The sequence below is a fragment of the Malaclemys terrapin genome, chromosome 11 (assembly GCF_027887155.1).
Source record: "Malaclemys terrapin pileata isolate rMalTer1 chromosome 11, rMalTer1.hap1, whole genome shotgun sequence".
NCBI lineage: Eukaryota > Metazoa > Chordata > Testudines > Emydidae > Malaclemys > Malaclemys terrapin.
The window spans coordinates 67,720,367-67,742,193 of record NC_071515.1 but is presented as its reverse complement, the minus strand read 5'-3'; the positions used below and the strand labels follow the sequence as shown (position 1 = coordinate 67,742,193).

Genomic DNA, 21,827 nt, shown 5'->3' with positions numbered 1-21,827 from the left:
AATAATTAGCGAAACAAATGTTACCAATAGATTGAGTGTTATTTATTAGCAATAATTATTTTTCTACAGCATCATATTTGTTCCTGCTTCCTTTAAGCCTCATATTATAGGCAGGGCAGGTAGCACCTCTTCTGATTAAAGTTGCTAAACACTTCTATTATAGGACCTTCTTTTCAATGGCTTGTAACTTTGCCAAACTTCAACTGTTTGGGTTGAAATTTTCCATGCTGGGTAATTGCCTCAGGCTGAATTCTTGTGGACAGGAGCCAGGGATTGGGATCAGAAATGGGACTGGCTGGATAAAAAGACTGGGACAAAGAGCCAGAGGTCTGGGGAGGTGATTGGACGAGGACTCCAGGAAAGGATTCTGGGACCTGAAGCTTCCTTTAAATGTATTTTATAAATTAACTAAATTTCAAATTGACAGTATGTGTTTAATATCATCAGCTGGTCTGTTGGTTCTACACAATTAAATCATCATTGGTATTATTTACAATTTTTCAATAGAAAAATATTTGCAGCAGGTGATTTTAATACTATCAATAAGGGTGGCAGAATTCAATTTTTTAAAAATAATTTTGATATATAATATAGGTGTTTATTTTTAAACTTTTTAACATTTTTGATCAATTTAAGTTTTTGCAGTTTTGGGAAATAATTGGGGGTGTCAAAATAACTTTTAATGACAGCATGTGGTAAGATTAAATAAGTGAAAGTTTTATAAACCATAAAAACACACTGTTAACATCATGTATCAAAATATATTAAGTAAATATTCTTGTATTAAACTCTAAGAAGCTCTCAAGTAGCTTTTTTTTTTACTTTGCTTATCTGTAAATTTCAACTAGTATAGAAGGAAATATTTTTTCTGGTTTCTCTGTTTACAGTGAAATTGACGTTTACCAACATTTAGCAATAAAAATGTAATCCTTCCAAGCTTACTAATCAGTCAATTCCATTTCTCTTGCTTTTCTGATCCTAACTCAGAGAAATAGCTCATGAAAGTTAATTTCCTTGAAAATGGGAGATGTGATGTTCTTGTCCATTTGTTATGTTAATGTCCCAAATATTAACGTGTAAAGTAACCTGTATTCTCAGAAGATGCAATAATATATATTTATTGAAACCACTAGGGGACGTTCGTGGGAACAAATCCTGAGATTGTTGTCAGTGTTAACATCTAAAGTAAATGTAACTGTAGGTTGAAATAATAGAGTTCTCTAAATTACCAGATATTGTGTGGGAAGAAAAAGTGGCACTATCAGCACCATTACCTTCCATTTCTTCTGCTTAACTCTTGGAGCTGGGGAAGGTGTGGGTAGAGAGAAGTTTTATAAAAGAGTAAAGAAATCCTAAAATGCAAACCTGACTTCAACAATCTGGTAAATCTATATTGAGCAAGGGACAGACTCTGCCCAGACTGCAGCTAAAGACAAAACTTCTGTAAGAACAGACCTTTCTTTTGAAATTACCATGGAATGAACTTGTCAGTTTACTTGATTAACGTTACAAATGCTAACATGTAAACTACAGATTAACACATTTAAAAAAATCATATTCTAGTTCCCGTTTGAATTTGAGGAAGATTGACTTAGGTCTTATCCTGTTCCTGTTAAAGCCAACAGCAAAACTCTCCTTGACTTCAGTGGGATCAGGCCCATAGTACATTTTATTTAAAAAATGGTCCCAGTCTGAAAAGTGACTAATGAATAATAGCACCTTTTCACTCAGCAGATCCTGTGTCTCTGTTTGGACAACATGAAACACCTAAATCAGTAGTTCCTGTTGAAATTCTGCTGTATGTCCCTATTGCAGGGGCAAAACCGGACTCTCGTTTTATCTGTGCAGCTCTGCCTTGTGTGAGCAAAACAAACCTTAAACAAACAAACAACCTTGTTGTTTTTCAGACCCAGACGTGCGTTTGCAGCATTGAGTTGGGAATGGGAGTTTTCAATTATAAACTGACCACATTTGGTAAGGAGCCACTGAATTACAATAAACATGGTCCCCTATTATGCTATTTGTACAGTCAGGTTTTGGAGCAGAATTTCACTAGAGAATTTCAGCCTTTTTAGGTATCCTTCTTAACGGTTGAATTTGAAAATGTGGTATTGTTTGGATCTAGAAAAAAGGAAAATAAATCTTAATGGGCGTGCTGGTAAATATATTATATTGACATAGGCCCAGATTCTGATCTCAGTTAAACAGATTCTGGTGAAAATTGTATCCCATTCGTCACTGTAGTATCCACACTCACTTTCACCCCAATGTTCTAATTTCAAAGCCATGCATGCAGGGCCGGCTCTAGCTTTTTTGCTGCCCCAAGCAGCAAAAAAAAGCGCTGCCCCTGAGCACCCCCGCCGAGCGCCGGAGCCCGCCCACCCCCTGAGCCGAGTGCCGCCAGAACCCCCCCCCGAGCGCCGAGCCCCGCGCCACCCCCCGCCCAGCGCCGCGCCATGCCGCCGGAGCCCGCCCCCGCCCCCTGCCGAGCGCCGCCGGAACCCCCCTCCAGCACCGCGCCCGCGCCGCACCCCCACCGAGCGCCGCGCTGCCGGAGCCCGCCCCCGCCCCCCACCGAGCGCCGCTGGAACCCCCCTCCAGAGCCATGCCCGCGCCGCCCCCTCGCCGAGTCCCGCGCAACCGGAGTCTGCCCCCCCAGCGCCGTGCCGAGCCGCGCTGCTGGAGCGCCCCCCCACGGAATGCCGCGCCGCGCTCCCCCCGCCGCCCCTTACCAGGTGCTGCCCCAAGCATGTGCTTGGGTGCCTGGTGCCTGGAGCCAGCCCTGCATGCATGTAGGTTGCCAGTGAAAGAGAGCTAGTGTGGGTCCCATCTGGGACATAGGAGACCACTATGCCTGCTCCAAAGAAGCCCTGGATTGGGATCCTTTCAGAAGCTGGGTACATCCTAACAGGTGTTGCAGGCTAGAAATGAAGCCAGATTCCAGCTTCTGGGGACAAGCGATTCACAGGAGAGGGGTCTCAAGACTCAACTGGGATGGGAGGAGAGGGGCCTGCCCCTTTTGCCTCCCCCACTCTCTGCCTGGACATTAGGAAGAGACGTGGTGGGGGAATGCTCAGTCAACAGACTGAGCTGCTGGAACTGGTTGGAAACTCCCACTGGAGAGAAAGCAGGCGGTGACCACGCCCCAAACTGAAGAGAGAGCAGGGAGATAGGAAGTGGTTCTGGGAAGGCTGGTCAGGTGCACCAGGAAGAGGTGACTGAGACATTCCTTGCCTCTCCCCTTTGGGCCCTGGGTCCCTCTACTTTCCCTCTTTTCCCTCTCTCCTATCTATCTGGGAGATCTTTGGGGCACCAGGGAATTGATGAGCCATGGTTGGCCCATTGGTCCTGTTGGCCTCTGATTGAAACCTGCTACAGAAGGCTTAACATAGGTTTGGTCAACAAGATAGCCAGCACTAGTGAGTTTCAGTCCCTTATTTTAATGAGCAGCCATCTGATTTCAATAGGAACAGAATTAGATTAGGTTTGAGGGTTGGTTGGCTTAATTCCCAAAGAACAGGTGTTTTGCATTCTCTATAAGATTCACTTTGCTATGTATTAACCTTAACCTGAAGGAAGGCCATACCCATGTGTCATCAGCACCAGGTTCTGCAGACAAAGCTTGGGGGCAGCATTTCCATTATAAACCTACTCTACACCCCACAAGGGTGGAGGAGGTTTTACATATTTAAAGGTAAATTTAAGGCTCAAGCACAATGCCATGGATACTGAAATCGTGTATTTAGCTACAGAATTGGTACAGAACAGACAACAGTTTCCCACTGCCTTGCCTGCATGCTTGCCAATCAGCTCCTCCCCCTCCCTCCTAACGTCTCCTGTCTGCCACGGATCAGCTGTTCAGCAGCATGCAGGAGGTGCTCGGGGGGAGGAGGAGGAGTGAGGGCAGGGCGTGCTCGGGGGGTGGGAAGAGGCAGGGCTCGGATGGGGACTTGGGGGAAGGGGTGGAGTGGGGGCGGAGCCTGGGGCGGAGCAGGGGTCGAGCACCCCCTGGCAACTCATAAAGACGGCGCCTATGCATGAGGTATGGCTGCCCGCAAACGACTCCAAAGGATTTTCATTTAAAAATTAAAGATTTGGGAACAAGCACAGCAGTTCCTATGTCTCCATGTTTATAATATATATAGGTCATTGGACTGTACGCTATTCATGTTCGTACAGTGCCTAATTCGTTGTGAGTGCAACTGGAAATAATAATAATACCACCTAGCTCTTAGGCAGCACTTTCCATCAGCAGATCTCAAAGCAATTTTCGATGGCATTGGAAGAAATGAATGTGTCACAATGACTGGTTTATCTAATGTATTGTGTGTGTATCACTATAGTTACTGACAGGGCCACCCAGAGGATTCAGGTGGCCTGGGGTCTTCGGCGGTGCACTTTGGCGGCGGATCCCGGGCCGGAAGGACCCCCAGCGCGGGTCTTCGGGGCACTTCGGCGGCGGGTCCCAGAGTGGAAGGACCCCTGCCTCCGAATTGCCGCCGAAGATCCGGAGCGGAAGAAGCCCCGGGGGCCTGGGCCCCGCAAGAGTTTTCCGGGGCCCCCAAAAAACTCTCGTGGGGGCCCCTGCGGGGCCCAGGGCCTGGGGCAAATTGCCCCACTTGCCCCCCCCTCTGGGCGGCCCTGGTTACTGAGCTTGTGTCCTCCCCTCACATTGCTCTAAAGCTGTGAAGACCTTCAGACAGCTGCCATCCAAGCTCCTGCTCTTTCCCACCCCTCCCCCCCACTTCTGAATGTACTCCTAGATTACAAAAAAATCAGGAAGGAAGGAATTAAGGCTGTTGCTCTGTCTTGTTATTATAATGCTCGGGTCAAATAAAATAAGTTAAAGATTGACTCTCAGCTTTCACTTGGCATATTCCTGGCTTTTGTTGATTTGATACTTTATTAGATTTAACCCTAGATATCAGATACATATCCCCAGCCCCTTATAATTTATTGGGTATCCAATCTCATGCCTTCAAACTCAACAGCAAAACTCCCATTGACTTCAATGGGGCAGGATCAAATCCTGTGTGGATCAGCTGGTGTGGAGCTGTTTTTTGTGAAGATTATTCTTTCAGGGATTAAGTGTTCTGCTGAAATAAAGGACACCTACAGCACACAGTTCTCCTGGAGCTGAAGTGGAATAGTTACGCATTTACTGATGAAAATAGCCCCGCTTCTTATCTTCTCTAATGAAGGCTTAATCATTGTGCTCCAGTACATAGGTCATGCAAACAGATCTCAACTTTATGCACAAAATCAATTTAATCACAAAACAACAATGTTTTTGTCTGGGTCTGTGAATAGCTAAAACTTGGTGTCGGTTAAATTTTGCCACCCCTTAATTAATCAGAAACTAGAAGCGCTGAAATGTAACCATTCTTCTGCTGAATATTTCATTCTTTTAAGAACTACCGTAGTAAATGCACCACTAGGAAAATGTTACCCATTCCCTGTGTAGATGAATTGGGTTCTTATTTAAAAGTCCCAGAATAGAAGATAGCGTTTCTTACCTTTCTCGGCACAGAAAGCAAAGCTAAGCAGAAGGGCGAGAGATACGAAGCCTTTCATTTTTGCGGCTGCTCTCAGGTAATCCTACGAGGAAGTGGTTTCTCTCCTAATGTCTGCTCATTTAAGATTGTTCTAACAGGTACAGAGTTCAAACTCTAACTGACGTCAGAATTGCAAATGGCAGCAAATGGATGATGTTAATTTGTTTTTAGCTTCCTCTTTAGACTTTGAGACAGAATGATGCTAGCTTGCTTAATACCAACAATTAACTTGCTGTAAAATGATGGCACTTTAAGCCTCAGCTCATATTTGCATTAGTCATGTAAGCAAATGATTCTTTACATATGCTCAGTGGGATACAAATTCTAGGCCAAGACGTACATTTCAGTACAGAAAAGTAAAAGGTAACAGAAAAACAGCTGGAGTTTGGAAGCCACAGAAATGGGAGTTGGACTGAGCCTGAACAAAGCAGATTTGCGAAATAAACACTCTTTAGCCTCAACTCCTGGCAAGACAAGTGTCAGCATAAGCAACTGTCGACATAATTGACTGTGGGGTCAATTATAAATCTCTTCGCTGCTGTTTAAAGTTTTGAAGTTGCTCTGCTAGGCCTGTAACCCTTCTGTCAGGGCTGGGTTCAATCTGTCTAGAAGGCCTTTCCTAAGAATAAATAAAGCTAAGGCTTGAGGGCCCAGTCAGAGCTGTAGCTCTATTACTTGTTCTGGGCAATTAAAATGTAACGTCCTTGGTCTCCTTTGCAGGCGCCTCTTCCCTATGTGTAAGCCCTCAGATTTCTTTGGGAACATGGAACCACAAGGGTCTGTTTATCTGGGGGGGGGAAAGGGGACTAGCAATCACTAGATACATGAAACCCCTCATTTATATAAATGAACCAGAGCCACCCAAATCAGAGCATAAGGAGTTTGGGCCCCCCACAGTTCTAATAATAATTGTCTGACATACGGAGGTCCAGAACTCTTAGTCCCACCCCAACCCCAACTGCCTAAAACCCCACTCCTGAGTCCAGTTAGTGATAGTCAAGGGGCACCAAGGAACGACTCATCTCCACCTCTCTTCCAGTCCAGAGAACCACTCTGCCAGGTTCTGTTCCAGTGGGCATCTATATGGTCCGGTTCTGTAATATTAGCCCTGCTTTCACCAGCCTGCTGGGCTGGGGCACTGTGAAGTCAGCTCAGCATTGCTGCTGTCTGTCAGGTTGCTGCATCATTGTCGTTACTGCTCCAGTCAGGTCTTGCTGCAAAGTCAGCTCTGGACCATTGCCATTTGTCTGGCTGGGCTTCACTGCAAAGTCAGCTCTGTCCTGCTGCTGCCATCACAGTCCAGTTTGGCCAACTCCTGCAGATTCACGCTATACAAGATGCAGAGTCTCCCAGTGTGGGACTGAGAGCAAACCAGGACTCTGGCTCCCGACCTTTAGGACAAAGCCCTCCTCCCTGATAAGCCTGAGTTTCATTACCAAACCTTAGTTCACTTCCCATGAAGTCAAGGTGGCTCACTCTCTCCAGGTCCTCACCTGTATGTTATGCCCTTCCAAGAGCACAGTAATAAGAAGAATCTATTCTCATGCATACAATCAAAGCATAAAGGTATTCCAACCAAACTCAGTAGAGGGAATTATGGGTAAGCAATATTATAATTCATTTAAATGAAGCTGACCAGAACTGGACTTTCCTCTCCTCCCCTAGACTGGTGAGCAGAGTTCCATCCAACTGTCCCGGCAGGTGCATAGAGCTGAAGATTAGCTCTCTGCCGAGAGGGGCAAAATACACCAGGCCCATCTACTGCCATGATAAGAACGTAGAAATTGCCATCCAGCACCTTCTTCCCCAAACATATATATATATATGTGTGTGTGTGTGTGTGTGTGTGTGTGTGTGTGTGTGAGAGAGAGAGAGAGAGAGAGAGAGAGAGACTGTTAATGGTAGTGTGGAGTCTGGGGAAGGGAGTGCTGTGGAAGGCTGTCATCGCAACTGGGACAGAGTTATGGTTGTGGTATGATATATAGTGATTGTTCTAGCAGTAAGATGTGCCTCTCTGATGGGAGCAGTAACAGGCATGTCATGTTAGTTGCCTTCCCTTTTCATTGCTGTGGTTTTGTATTAGGTATATGATGTGCATAGTAGCAACAACCTTAAAACACACAAAAGATAATGTTTTTGTGGGTTGGGTTCACAGCACGGCCATCTTGATATTCCAAGAGAGTGATCCTGGGAAGGAGCAGACAAACACAGCTTGATTCACTGTTTATCTTGGGAAAAACAACAAGGAGTCTGGTGGCACCTTAAAGACTAACAGATTTATTTGGGCATAAGCTTTCGTGGGTAAAAACCTCACTTCTTCAGATGCATAGAGTGAAAGTTACAGATGCAGGCATTATATACTGACACATGGAGAGCAGGGAGTTACTTCACAAGTGGAGAACCAGTGTTGACAGGGCCAATTCAATCAGGGTGGATGTAGTCCACTCCCAATAATAGATGAGGAGGTGTCAATTCCAGGAGAGGAAAAGCTGCTTCTCTAATGAGCCAGCCACTCCCAGTCCCTATTCAAGCCCAGATTAATGGTGTTAAATTTGCAAATGAATTTTAGTTCTGCTGTTTCTCTTTGAAGTCTGTTTCTGAAGTTTTTTTGTTCAATGATAGTGACTTTTAAATCTGTAATAGAATGACCAGGGAGATTGAAGTGTCCACTTACTGGCTTATGTATGTTACCATTCCTGATGTCCGATTTGTGTCCATTTATTCTTTTGCGGAGGGACTGTCCGGTTTGGCCAATGTACATGGCAGAGGGGCATTCCTGGCACATGATGGCATATATAACATTAGTGGATGTGCAGGTGAATGAGCCCTTGATGGTGTGGCTGATGTGGTTGTGTCCTCTGATGGTGTCGCCAGAGTAGATGTGGGGACAGAGTAGGGAACGAGGTTTGCTACAGGGATTGGTTCCTGGGTTGGTGTTTCTGTGGTGTGGTGTGTAGTTGCTGGTGAGTATTTGCTTCAGGTTGGTGGGTTGTCTGTAAGCGAGGACTGGCCTGCCTCCCAAGGTCTGTGAGAGTGAGGGATCATTTGCCAGGATAGGTTGTAGATCGTGGATAATGCGCTGGAGAGGTTTTAGCTGGGGGCTGTATGTGATGGCCAGTGGTGTTCTGTTATTGTCCTTGTTGGGCCTGTCCTGTAGTAGGTGATTTCTGGGTACCCCTCTTGCTCTGTCAATCTGTTTCATGACTACCCCCTGATGTTTTAATTTCCACCAAACTATGAAACATCTGTATTCAGGAATCAAGCATGATCATGGGAAGGGAAGGAGTGAGTGTTTCAAAATTATGAATGTTAGATGGTTTCCCCCTCACACAGCCTTCTGGTTTCTAGCCAGATCCAAAAGTGGAGAAACACAAGTGTTTGCAGTATTTATGGGTGGGTGGAGAATTCATTCCCCTCTCCAGGTGGAGATGGAATTTACCAGCCAGCTCGATTCTGATAGATTTTCTTAAACCTTTTAGACAGCACCATTTATATGCCTCAGTGCTGGTATAGCAAATGAGGGAATCATTCTCTTACACCCCAACCATCCCTGGAAGCATCCTCCTGCAGGGGATCACTTTGTACCTTCATCCTAATTGCATGCATCCGACGAAGTGGGCATTCACCCATGAAAGCTTATGCTCCAATACATGTATTAGTCTTAAAGGTGCCACAGGACTCTCTGTTGCTTTTTACATTCTCTTCCTTGTGTCCTGTGATACTGAGCCATAAGGAAGCTCCAGCCTTCCAAGTCTGGCTCCATGAGCACAGCTAGAATCCTAAGAAGACCTTCCCTCTCCTGTAGAGTGATTGGAGCTGGACCATCTCTCACATGCTTTTGGGGAATGTTGTCAAGGAGGCTCTGAGCAAGCCTGAATCTGCAGAGCCCGGAGCAAGTCTCTGTGGCTTACTGATAGTCAGCCATGGGGATCAGCTCCAAAACAGAGCTGTTATCAGAGTGAAAACCTCTCACCTCCGCCCCCCCCAGACAATAGGAGGGACGTCTGATAGAAAGGCCACCCCAACCATCCCTGGAAGCATTCTCCTGCAGGGGATCACTTTGTACTTTCATCCTAATCGCTTTTTCTCCCCCTACACATCTATGCTGGTGTGACTGAAGCAGTGGACTCCACAAGGGAAATTGTGGGTGGGTGGGTGGGTGGGTGGCAGGGGGATGGGGAGATAGCTGGCTCTTTGGAGGCCCAGTTTAGAGGATGAAGTTCAATTGCATGTTTCCCCCACCTCCCTACACACACCTCCTCTGCAGCTGTGCCCCTCAGCCACAGTCGAGTACTGCTCAACATCTCTGAAAGTCAGGTCATTTGCCTTTTAAATATATAACTTCTAACCACTCAGTGTCCATTTGATCTTGGAAATAGATATGAAAAACATTTACTAACCAGGCTCTGGAGTGCATTCAGAAGAGGGGTTAATCTTAAGTAATTGTTTTATCACTGTTTTCCCACCCCGATGTGAGATCCTTCTGGCACTTCCTGATTCACCAAAAAGATCTCAGAATTCACTACCAAAAATACAATGGTATTTGACACAATGCAACCTGTGAAACAGGAAGTACAGCACCAAATATATCGACAAATATAGTGTCAATCTATAAAACGGGAAATAAGAAAAACCCGTGGAATTACTAACAGACCAGTCAGCTTGACTTCTGCACCCGGAAAGATAATGGAGCAGATAATGAAGCAATCAATTTGCAAACTTCTAGATGATAAGGTGATAGGTAACAGTCAGCATGGATTTGTCAAGAACAAATCATGTCAATCCAACCTGATAGCTTTCTTTGATAGGGTAACAAGCCTTGTGGATGGGGGGGAAGCGGTAGACGTGGTATATCTTGACTTTAGTAAAGCTTTTGATACTTATGACCTTCTCATAAACAAACTAGGAAAATGCAACCTAGATGGAGCTACTATAAGGTGGGTGCATAACTGGTTGGAAAACCATTCCCAGAGAGTAGTTATGAGTGGTTCACAGTCATGCTGGAAGTGCATATCAAGTGAGGTCCTGCTGAGATCACTTCTGGGTCCAGTTCTGTTCAATATCTTCACCAATGATTTAGATAATGCTAGAGAGTACACTTATAAAGTTTGCGAACGATATCAAGCTGGGAGGGCTTAGAAGTTCTTTGGAGGATAGGATTATAATTCAAAATGATCTGGACAAACTAGAGAAATGGTCTGAAGTACATAGGATGAAATTCAATAAGGACAAATGCAAAGTACTCCACTTAGGAAGGAATTCTTCTGCTCTATTCCACGCTGATTAGGCCTCAACTGGAGTATTGTATCCAGTTCTGGGCACCACATTTCAGGAAAGATGTGGACAAATTGGAGAAAGTCCAGAGAAGAGAAACAAATATGATTAACAGTCTAGAAAACCTGACCCATGAGGGAAGATTGAAAAAATTGGGTTTATTTAATCTGGGGAAAAGAAGACTGAGAAGGGACATAATAATGGTTTTCAAGTACATAAAAGGTTGTTACAAGGAGTAGGGAGAAAAATTGTTGTTCTTAACCGCTGAGGATAGGACAAGAAGCAATGGGCTTAAATTGCAGCAAGGGAGGCTTGGTTGGACATTAGGAAAAAACTTCCTGTCAGGGTGGTTAAGCACTGGAATAAATTGCCTAGGGAGGTTGTGGAATCTCCGTCATTGGAGATTTTTAAGATCAGGTTAGACAAACACCTATTAGGAATGGTCTAGATATTTAGTGCTGCCATGAGTGCTGGGGCCTGAACTAGATGAACTCTTGAGGTCCCTTCTAGTCCTGTGTGCAATCCTCTTAGAATCAGAGGGAAGATTATGAAAAATTGTGGGCAGATCCTTAGTGGTATAAATTGGCATAGGGTTGCTGGCTACGCACATGTATATCAATTGATTATCTGGCTCTGACTATTTTTATAAGGCAAATTAAAAAACTTATTTCTGTGAGGAATGCACTTCAAGGCCTGGATAGTGGGGGCATTTAGCACATTATTTTAAACTTAACTCAATTTTTATTTTTGCCTTGTCATTTTCTGTTAATGCAGTCACATCTTGAGGAAGCCCATTTGTATCTGAAATGCTGACTTTTGCTATACGGTGTTGTCATGGAGCATGTTACTCACTGCTGGACTGGCACCTCTTCCTGGTCATTCTGGGGATTAGCTCGAGAATGACACCCCCGTCTACGGTCTGCACCCCATCGCTTCTTCTCCGTAGTCCACCTGCAGCCCCTTTCACAGCATCAGTAACTATAGTGTCCTCTTCGTGGCTCGGCCCTCCGACTGTGTCATTGTCCATGTTCCCCCCATCCAGGGGAGTTTAGCTTCTAGTCCAGCCACTTCCCCGGTAGTGAGTTGGGGGACCCAGGCCCGCCCACTATTCCAAGTCCCAGCCCAGGGACCTGGTGGATTGCAGCCTCCTTCTGTGCCCCTTTGTCTCTACTATCGGTACATTTCCCTGAGGCCACTTCCCTACAGCCACAGCACCCTTCTCAGTCTCAGCAGCCCATCCAGAGCTCTTTCTCTTCTCCCCAGGTTCCTGCCTGCACTGCTCTGTCCAAGGTTCTACAGCAATGCAGCCTACTCCAGGCACAGTCTTCCCTCCTCAAGCTCCAGGTCTCTACTGACTCTTCTTTGCCCTGAGGTTCTTTTTATAAGGGCCTGCTGGGCCCTGATTGGCAGCTCCTCACAGCCCCTCACCTATTGGCTGCTTTTCCTGCCACCTCCCTAGGGCTTTATTAACCCCTTACTGGCCAGCGTAGGGCAGACATCCCATCACACACCCTCCCCCTCGATACCAGCCACCCTGGGAGGGGGTTATTATTTTCCCTGGTTCCCATGCAGCTGTGTCTGCAGGACCTGCCTCTCCTGTTTCAGGTCACCCAATAGAAGGAGCAATCTACCTCTCTCCTCCAGGGTCTGAGTTCCTACCGCAGCCTGTTCTGCTTCCGTGCGGGTTCCAATCTGTCTGTGTCCTCTCTGTCCCGGTCATCTTATACACCGCCTCTCTACCACCCCCTGTTGGATATGGGAGATGGTTCCCTGCCAGGTGCATGGTGCTCACCGCCACATCTCTCTTCACAGTGTCTGACCTAGCCTGGTTCCTGGGCACCCCTTTCCTATCTCACCTTCTGCTAAGGGGGCAATGTCTTTTTATATGGCCCTCCTCATGGCACTGAAAGCAAGCCCTTTGCCTCCCCTTGGCCATGGGCCTACCATTGTCCTTTCCTAGCTTAGCCCTATCCCTGGGCTAGCCTTCACCAAACAGCTCATGTATGGGCATCCCCTCTGTAGGTGCCCCTGTTGCCCCCAGGCCCAACATGCCCATCTCCTCCATGTTCTCTTCACAGATGGAACTCTCCTAGGCTCTTTCTTCTCCCTGATCTCTGGGTGAAGCTTCTGTTCCCCATCCCAGTAGAGGCCTTCTCCCTTCCAGGGTCCTTGTCACCCACGCCTCCTGGTCCTGGTGCCGTGCTTCCCCGCTCACTCTCTGCGGCCTCCAGTGACCTCTTCCCGCAGGAGCCTGAATATATTCAGCTCCTACTCAGCTAGCTGGGCCATATAGGCCTGTACTCCTGGGTCTCCTACTCCAAGAACAGTTTTTCCTCCTCAAACTCCAAGCAGCTACTAACCCTGCTCTGCCCTGAGGCTCTTTTAATTGGGCCTGCTGGGCCCTGATTGGCCATTTTTCACAACCCCTCTCCTATTGGCTACTTTTTGTGGCACCTCCCTAGGGCTCTATTAACTCCTTACTGGCCAGTGTGGGGCGGCCTCCTTTATGGTGGGCAACACAATGGTAAGACTTCCTCAGAGAAAGTACAAGTGGTGTGAATATACGTACATCATTAATAGCAAATGTGCATGATGCATTACAAGCATAGTGCTGGTTTGTAGCTGTGGGTCTGTTGTATAGAAGACCATTGAATCAGCAATAGCTCTAAATCAGTTATTAAGTATGGTTAATGCAGCAGTATCTTAATATTTATGAAAGAAATAGCCATTAGTCAAACCAATCCACACAGCTAGGGCATGTGTCAAGCTGCTGCACTGAATTTCAAAGGAACGTGGTAACATGCTAGAAACTACCACTCACTTGAGCAGTAGAAAATTCATGCTCTTTATTAATTTACATTACTTCCTGAAAGTCAAATCCAATTTGTGTGTGTCAAAGATAAGATAGGGTGGGCAAGAACGATCGTAATTTATTATGAACCAGTTACTATTTTTTGTATCGCGCACAGGCGCTATTCATTTGTACTTATCACAGCTTACAACAGGTCCCAAGTAAATGGCTTTATTTCATCATTCATGATAAGGTGTCTGGCCATGATACTAATCAAGCTTTCAATCCTGAAATATCTTATGTGTTGAGGAAGTTGTAAATTAAAGTAAGGGCAGGGGCCTTCTTTCATTTATACACCCAATAGATGCTTTTCTTGCAATGCATTTTACTTCCAGTGTTAGACTTATATCATTTACTAGACTCCTTTATACTCAATTACTGGCAATGGGACAACTTCACATAACCACAAATATTTACTTATTGTAAGTGTCATGAATGTGTGAATCTAAGTAAGTAAATCTAACGGACGGTTGAGCAAGAAAGGGGCAGTCTAGTAGATGTAGCATACATAGTGAATGGGGCAGAAGAAGGTGCAAGTTACATCAACTTTGACTCTGAGAAGACACTGGTTCAGTTAGACCAGCTCTGAATTGGGTCCCTGTGTCAATGGTTTCCTCTTTCACCTTTCTGGAGACCTGGGTTCAAAGCTGCTTTAGGACACAGAATGTAATTGTATTTGATGGTCCCAGATGAGCTACTGTACAAAACTGAGATTTGCTGTAGTAATCTATTGTACATTCACCCTTAAGCACAACAGTGTCTGACCTAGTTACATGGGGAAGCCTGCACAGCAACTTACTTGGCTTTCTGCAGCCTTTTGCAGTTCCAGGAGGATTAAAAGATATTAAATTAACTTAAGAAAAATTAAACAATGAAGGTTAATGAAATAACTGATATAATGAAATAGACCCTTTATTTCAGTTCAACAGGTCATTTTGCAGAACCACCTTGTCCTTTCCAATTTTTTGCCAGAATGTCACTAGGACATCAGCAGTGCTATAAAATGGCTCTCTCTAGGGTATCAACAAATAAATGACTATATCAAGCAGCCTTCTGTGGCTAAGAATTGAGAACTGCTGCAAGAATTGCCATAGCCAGTAAGGTCCATAAGGACAATCTCTCCCTAGGTATTTACATGGCCCTCATCACAGTAGGAACCGAACACCTAGTATGCAACCACCACTGACATGTTTTAATCTGTTGGCGGATTAAGATTTATTGGGGTCCTGGGCACAAAGAACATTGGGGGCCCCCCGTTCCCTCCACCATGTTCTCGGGGTTAAACAAGCAACTGGGGTCATTGAGACAGACACACCTCACTTTTATTCATAAGTGGCAAGAGTTGGAGGATACATTTGAAGGAAGTAAGTGTGAGATGGGGGAAATCTGGGAAGGTGCATGTGTGAGGCATCTGAAGGTGATTGGGAGCTTGAGGTCTTTTGCAGCGCCTAGGGTAGAAAGGAGGCAGTTGTTAGAGCACATTAACGGAATGCAAATTTCTTGTCATGAGCTGGAGACAGCAATGGATAGGGTGAATCAGCAAGTGGTGACACTCACAGCAGGAGCCTCTGCTGGGAGCTCACAGGCTGTAGAAGAGCTGGTGTCAAGAGCAAGTGATTCCTTTGAAGGTTGCCAAGATAGAGGATGCAGGCAAGGAAGGTAGTCAGCCAGCTGTTCCCATTAGTAGGTGGCTCTGGACCTGGACACATCAGTACCTCTGGGACTTGTCACTAGAAGCAGAGCTAAACAGATGGCAGAGCTGGAGGAATTTGCATTGGTTACAGTAGGGGATGGCAACACAGCACATCTGGCAGGGACTGTAAGGAAGTTGGCAGTTTCAGTACAGTGAGTGGTGTGCAGGCTGAAAGGGAGAGAAGAGGGAAATGACAGGCAGCTCAGAGAGTGAGAGAGAGACAGAGGCGATTAGAAGCAGCAGTGGAAGAGATATATAGTGCTTCAGAAGGATCAGATCAGGAAGATGTAGGAGTTAAGACTGGCTCAGAAGTGGTGGTGACTGTGGACAGACGGTGTAGCCCATACTTTCCCAGGAAAGTAGTGGCAAGCCAGCCTTTGTTTACTAGTCGTGTTGCAGGGCTGGAAAGAGTTACAGCAGAATGAAATGAGCATTGGCTGAAGGTGATTTTATTAAAAAAAAAAATCCAGTGAGGGCTCTGTGGAACCACCTGCCCTTACACCTGTTAGTTCTATGCTATCAGACAACCAGTTCCTCCCCAGCACATGCGGACAAGGCTGGCTTGCCGCCCATTCTGCCTGGATTACTATCCCAGTCTAGGGAAGGAAGTTTGACCCAGTCAGGCGTTTGACTTTGGCTGGTTCCATTGCTCACTCCCCTGGCCCTGGCTCTCGTCTGAGTGATGAAGAGCCGGAGAGAATCCCAGTTGGGATTATAGTGATCACCAATTGTGCCTCAGGGATTCTGAGGTTGACCCTGCTATGAATGGTCTAGTGATGAGGAGGCCAGATGTGAAATCTCTCCTTTTCCCACCGCTGTGGTCACTGATGTGAAAACATTAGATTTTGTAGCCAAGTCTGCGGGTCCTATGAAAAAAGGAGGCTGTGGCTGTGAATGCCCAGCATCTGGAAGCCAGAGCCTCTATGCTGCAGAAACTAAAAGACGTAACACTCCAGTAGCATCAGAATAAGGGTCACAAACACAACCTGCAGTTATGATGAAAGGAGCCCCCCAGCTCCCCAGGGGTGGAGCACATGGACATTCCTTCTACTCCCCGAGATTCAGCAGGAGGCAAAGCCACGCCCGTCCTCCTCATGGGGGTGGGGCTTTGCCCTCTCCTACCTGTCAGGGTCCACCCTTAACAGGCACGGGGGGTGGGGGGTGGGGGGGCATGTCCTCTGTTTCAGGTGACACACCCAGGCCCAGCCAGTTACTGGAGGAATGATGATCAACCCCGCCTGCAGATTAGCAGAAAGAGGAATTTGGACCTGCTTTGCTCAAACTGCAATGAGCAGCGGCAGCATAACACAGAGACGTCAAAGGCCTTCAGCAATAAATGGAAGATATGATCCTAGCCTGTCAGCCCCACCCGTCCCATCCCATGAGCTACCTCACAGGAACCTTCCTCTTTTTCATGGCCTCTCCTCCCTGCTTCAAGGTCAGCTGGCCATGACGGAGGGAACCACAGGCATGACTCCAATAACCCTCCTGTAGTATTGGGGCCTCTTTAGGCACTGACACAACCAGAAGACCCACTATATCAGCGATGGCGAGGGGCTGCCATCTTATTTTTGTTATCGATACTGGGGCAGCCATCAGCATAATTTGGGACGGAGATCCACAACATTCTCCCTGGTCCTCAGGGACAACCAAAGTGCTAGCCACATTTACAAACATCTGTGTAATAGTGAGACTTTCACAATCACTTGTAATTCAAGTGGGAAATGTGAGGAGAGTGTTTGTATTTCCAAATATCAAATTACCTAACCCTTATAATAATTTGTTAGGATCATATTTTTCTGTTAGCTTGGAGGTATTGCTGATCTGATTAACCAGCTTTTGTGTGTTACAGCGGCAAGGGAATTAGGCTGTCGACCAGTAATCATACCCGAGTGTGGTTTGGTGACACTAGTGGAAAAGCCAGTGGGCTATGACCTGGATAAGGTGGTAGAGAAACATGCAGGACAGAAGGCGTTACAGGCATTGAGTCTGAACCACGTAAATGTCTGTGCCAAACACAAGCATGATTTGTGGGCGTATGGTAGTTACTGTTTTCATGGCTGATGGAGACATGCCTGCACAAAGACAGCAAAGACCCCTTCCTGGATAAAGCTAGCCCCCTATACTTGTCCCTATGGCATCCCTTTTAGAGCAAGGAGTTCTTCACAGATGTACATCAACTGCTTATTTACCTTTTTGGCTCATCCAGAAGCCAGATGGCTCCTCATGCCTTACCATTGATTACAGGCACCTCAATCACGCCACACCTTCCTATACAACCACAATAGCTAAGATGCCAGATTTAACTAAGTCATTTGCCCCCAAGGTTGTGTGGTTTACAGTCCTGGATATAGGTAATGGGTTTTGGGCTTTACTGCTAGTCTGAGTGTCACAGTACAGGTTTGCATTTACCTTCCAGGCGGTCCAGTTCACTTGGGAAAGATTACCCTAGGGATATCATAACACTCCCACCATACTCCACGCCGAGCTGGAGCAGGTGTTCTCATGATTTTCCCAACCTTCTGTTGTGTTTCAGTATGTAGATGACATCTGCCTAGCAACTCGGGTGAAAGAAGACCATCTACAGAGACTGGATGAGCTCTTACAGCTCCCTGAAGCTGTCAGGTTAAAGTGTAACCCTAGCGAAGCACAACTAATGTCCACTCAAAGTGTCTTTCTTAGGAATCACCTTGACAAGAAGGGGAAGGCAGATGCTGTGCGAGCATTGCCTCTGCCGAGAGAGACTGCAGCCTTGAGGAACGTTTGGGCGTTAACAGGGTATCACTGGGATTTTATTCCTAAGTAGGCCTCTATTGCGTGGCCTTTATACCAACTTTGGAAAAAAGATGTAGCCCTGGAATGGACTCAGCAACACATGGAAGTATTGCCACTCAGACCTACCATATTTTTTGCTCTCAGGATCATCTTCTATCATTAGATGTTTTTCCCTACCCAGAAAGCCTTCAACATGCCCATTAAATGTTATTCAACAATACAAGTCCAGAGTCATAATATTAATAGTTTTATTGTATTCTTTTATGATGCTGACTAGAACGCCAGACTTAATTGTACTGGAAGCAGGTATAAAAATAATCCAATCCTGAAAAATTATACTTTGCTACTACAGTGCTGTATAATTAGTGGAGGTTGCAAATATGATACAACTTTAAATAACACTGGTTTGGAAAATTAATTAAAAAACTACTCAGAAGCTAACATTCAGAGATATGAGAAGGGAAATCCAGAACAATGTAAAAGACAGAAAGCGGGTCTACTGACTGTACATGCATTTTAATAATAGAAACATAAACCAATGTCACGTCTTTGCCTTTTGCAACAGACTTTGCTGAAGGTGAATTTTACTGATGCAATTCTGAAGACTGCTCCAGCAGTAGTAATGATTTGTGTATCGTGTTTGCTTTGTCTTAAGAAAAAGTCCTAGAGAATTTAACAGAGATTAAACCAATAGGGCTTTATAGAATTTCCTCTAAAAACCTAAACCATTTAAGAAGGGAGGATATCCTTCCTGTAAGTTAAGAAGGGAGGATATCCTTCCTGTAAGTTCTTCTTTAACCATTCTACATGATTGTATAGCAGGGATACAATTCACTATCAAATTCTGTAGGATTGTTCAAGAAAAGTTATCCTTTTCTGTTACGTTCCCTAGGACTTTTCCACAGCTCACTGTCGTAGTTTGCAGATCTGTGGGCCACTCCCTTCACTTATTACTTTGACAAAGCTCCCATTGATTTCAATTAGAGTTTTGCCAGAACAGGCACTCCGGGACCTCACCATTTAATTACTGCTTCAAGAGAACATAAGGCCAATACTTCTCAGGTCTCCCTCATCAATCCTTCAGGTTGAACCCAAATTACACGCATCACATATGAAATAATTATTGCCCTACACGGAGCAAGGTTTTTACAACAAAAAAGCCAAATAATTAAACTGTCTGATCCATTTATTTCTTCTTTCTGGCTTATTGTTCAACTCTTTTTCTTGCATCATTATGTGTCTTTGTCCTGCATTGGAGCTTTTGTGGCTTCCGGACAATGAAAAAATAAATATGATTTATTTAGCTCTGTGAAACTTACAAGACACACACAGTATATTAGACGCACCCCATGTAAAGTGGCATGCTCTGTTCTTATTTCCAACAGGGCATCTGAGAGTAAATTGGCCAGTGGTTTCTCAGCTATGAGCACAGAAAACACCATCTTTAGCTCTAGAAGGCCTTCGTATAGGAGAAATGTTGCTCAATTATTAAAGGTTTCCCCACCTAAAACAATGTACGAAATTCACATTCATTCTCTCTTTAAGAAGGTGCTCCAGATCTTGAAAAATAACATATGTACAAGCTCACATGCTACAGGGTTTGCTACAATATTAAGTTCACGTTTTAAAATTAAACACAATATTCAAGGTGGCAAATAGTCATACAAATGGCCAGAGTTGAAGTAATGCATGCAGTGAAGCACAATTCATCCTGAACTTGGCGTGAATTGAGGCCTGAATCAAACACCCATTAAAATCAGCAGGAGTGGTTTTCCCATTGACTTCAATGGAAATTGGATTAGGTCCTGGGTCTTCTAAGAAGCACAAAAAATAGCACTGAAAGAAGAACATTTAAGTAAAATCTATCTGTTTCTTTTGATTTTAAGGAAGAAATCTGAAGATTAAACATTGACTAGAGGGAATGAGGAATCCAGATGAATTGGGAAAAGAGACTGGAACTGACAAGCGCTGGGAAGGAATCCCTATGAAGTACTACAGCATTCTACAGTAATGGCCAAACCCACTACGTCTAATCACAGGGCTCCTGCAGTGCTTGGGAAAAGTCCAGTGGAATACTGCAGGGGAAATATAGATTAGAAGGGAACAAGTTCCTACCTAGATGCAGCTGTACAGGATTTTTAAATGTATTTTGCTCCTGATACCTCAGGCAAATGCACCTGCAGTGCTGAGCCTTGTTACTGGCATGCCATGGCATTAGACAGGGAAGTCAGAGCTTTATAGGAAATGTGGCAACAGAACAAGGATGAATTGTCTCAGTGTTGCTTAATGTATTAGGGGGCACAGGGCAAATTGCATTGACGGTTCTGCTCTTTGTTCTGGTTACGGCCCCATTTAAAGTTTTGAAGTTCTGTTGGCACATTGCCATATTCTACTGCAAACCAGCGGGGAACAGCAGATCACACCAACAAAGCAAAGTCGTCCCCCCCTCAAATTTAGCAGTGGGTTTTGAATGCCCCCAATAGCCAGGCCAAATTTTGCAGTTCTAGTCGTCTTAAGTTGGCTGCCCCTCTGAGCCTGGCTATTGGGGGCATTCAGCCCATAAAAGCCCCTCAGGCACGGCAGTGTCAAAACAATTGATAAGTCACCATAAAAAAAACCCCGAGCACATAGACAGCTTTTCCTACCGAGTAACGAAGTTTCCTACCCCACCTACAAGGCTGCCTGTTAGCCTGGTTCTGCTATGATCTGCCAAGCAAGCTGACCTAGCTTTGATGCCTGCTCCTGGTCTCTTGCTCTGCGTGCCCGCAGGGGCTAGGAGACTTGCAGATGCAACATGCTAAATGTATGGTGGATGCGTAAGTGGAGATGGGATACACCTCATCTTGCTGAACCCCTTGTCGCCTATTAATCAGCAATACTGAAACACTCTGAACAGAGTTCTGTCCATCCCTCCTTGCTCAGGAGAATGACGGCCATGACACATGGGAGCAGTATTAAGAGTGGCCTAAATGTTCAGTTTCGGGTACCTAACAATAGGAAACATAACCATTGGAAAAACCAGGGTACTTTGATTTAGGTGTGTGTCTATGGATTTAGCTTAACATAAGGTGCCAAAGTTTGAAAATATTGCCCTAGGGGCAGAGAGAAAGAGGAGGAATGGTTTATCATCTGGAACGCTTCCAGACCTACAGATAGGAATAACAAACCATGTACCATTAGTGTATGGGGCTTAGCTACCAAGGTGATAGCTAGATAGAAATAGATGTGGTGGATAGAAATAGACAGACAGGATTAGTGTTTTGTTTTTAATTGAAGCAAACAATGAAAAAAATGTATCATATCCACGTCACATGTAGTGATGATCAGGACTGACTCTAGCTGTTGCGTTTATAGCACTCAACACTAAGGTGCATTGCACCCAACTAGCATTCTCTGCATTAGCAGAGTTAGGATTGTGTTGGTATTTGGCAAAAATTGGAAAATTATATTCTCTGCATTCTGTGTTTGCAGGAGATCAGCAATCAGAAAGACTGGTTTTGAAGTGGACTGACACACAGGATACATTTTTGGTAGCACTGGTATTCTGAAGAATTTCACACAAAAAGTGAAATTCACCCTTGTGCAGAGAGCCACTACCAGCCCTATGTGCTAAGGCCCACTTAAATCCTCTTAAGTAGAGTTTAAGTCAGAATTGTATGAGGCATAGGTTGTGTGCTGA

At 45.2% G+C, this 21,827-nt stretch overlaps 1 protein-coding gene across 2 annotated transcripts in view; it reads right to left on the bottom strand.

Moving 5' to 3' along the window:
• Positions 1 to 5,603, bottom strand: part of MUC13 (mucin 13, cell surface associated) — a 45,162-nt gene extending 39,559 nt beyond the window's left edge. For both annotated transcript variants that reach the window (XM_054044173.1, XM_054044174.1), the window contains exon 1: positions 5,517 to 5,603. In XM_054044173.1, the coding sequence (XP_053900148.1) occupies positions 5,517 to 5,574 (58 nt within the window). In that variant the 5' untranslated portion in view covers positions 5,575 to 5,603. The remainder of the gene's footprint in view (positions 1 to 5,516) is intronic.
• Positions 5,604 to 21,827: the final 16,224 nt, after the last annotated feature.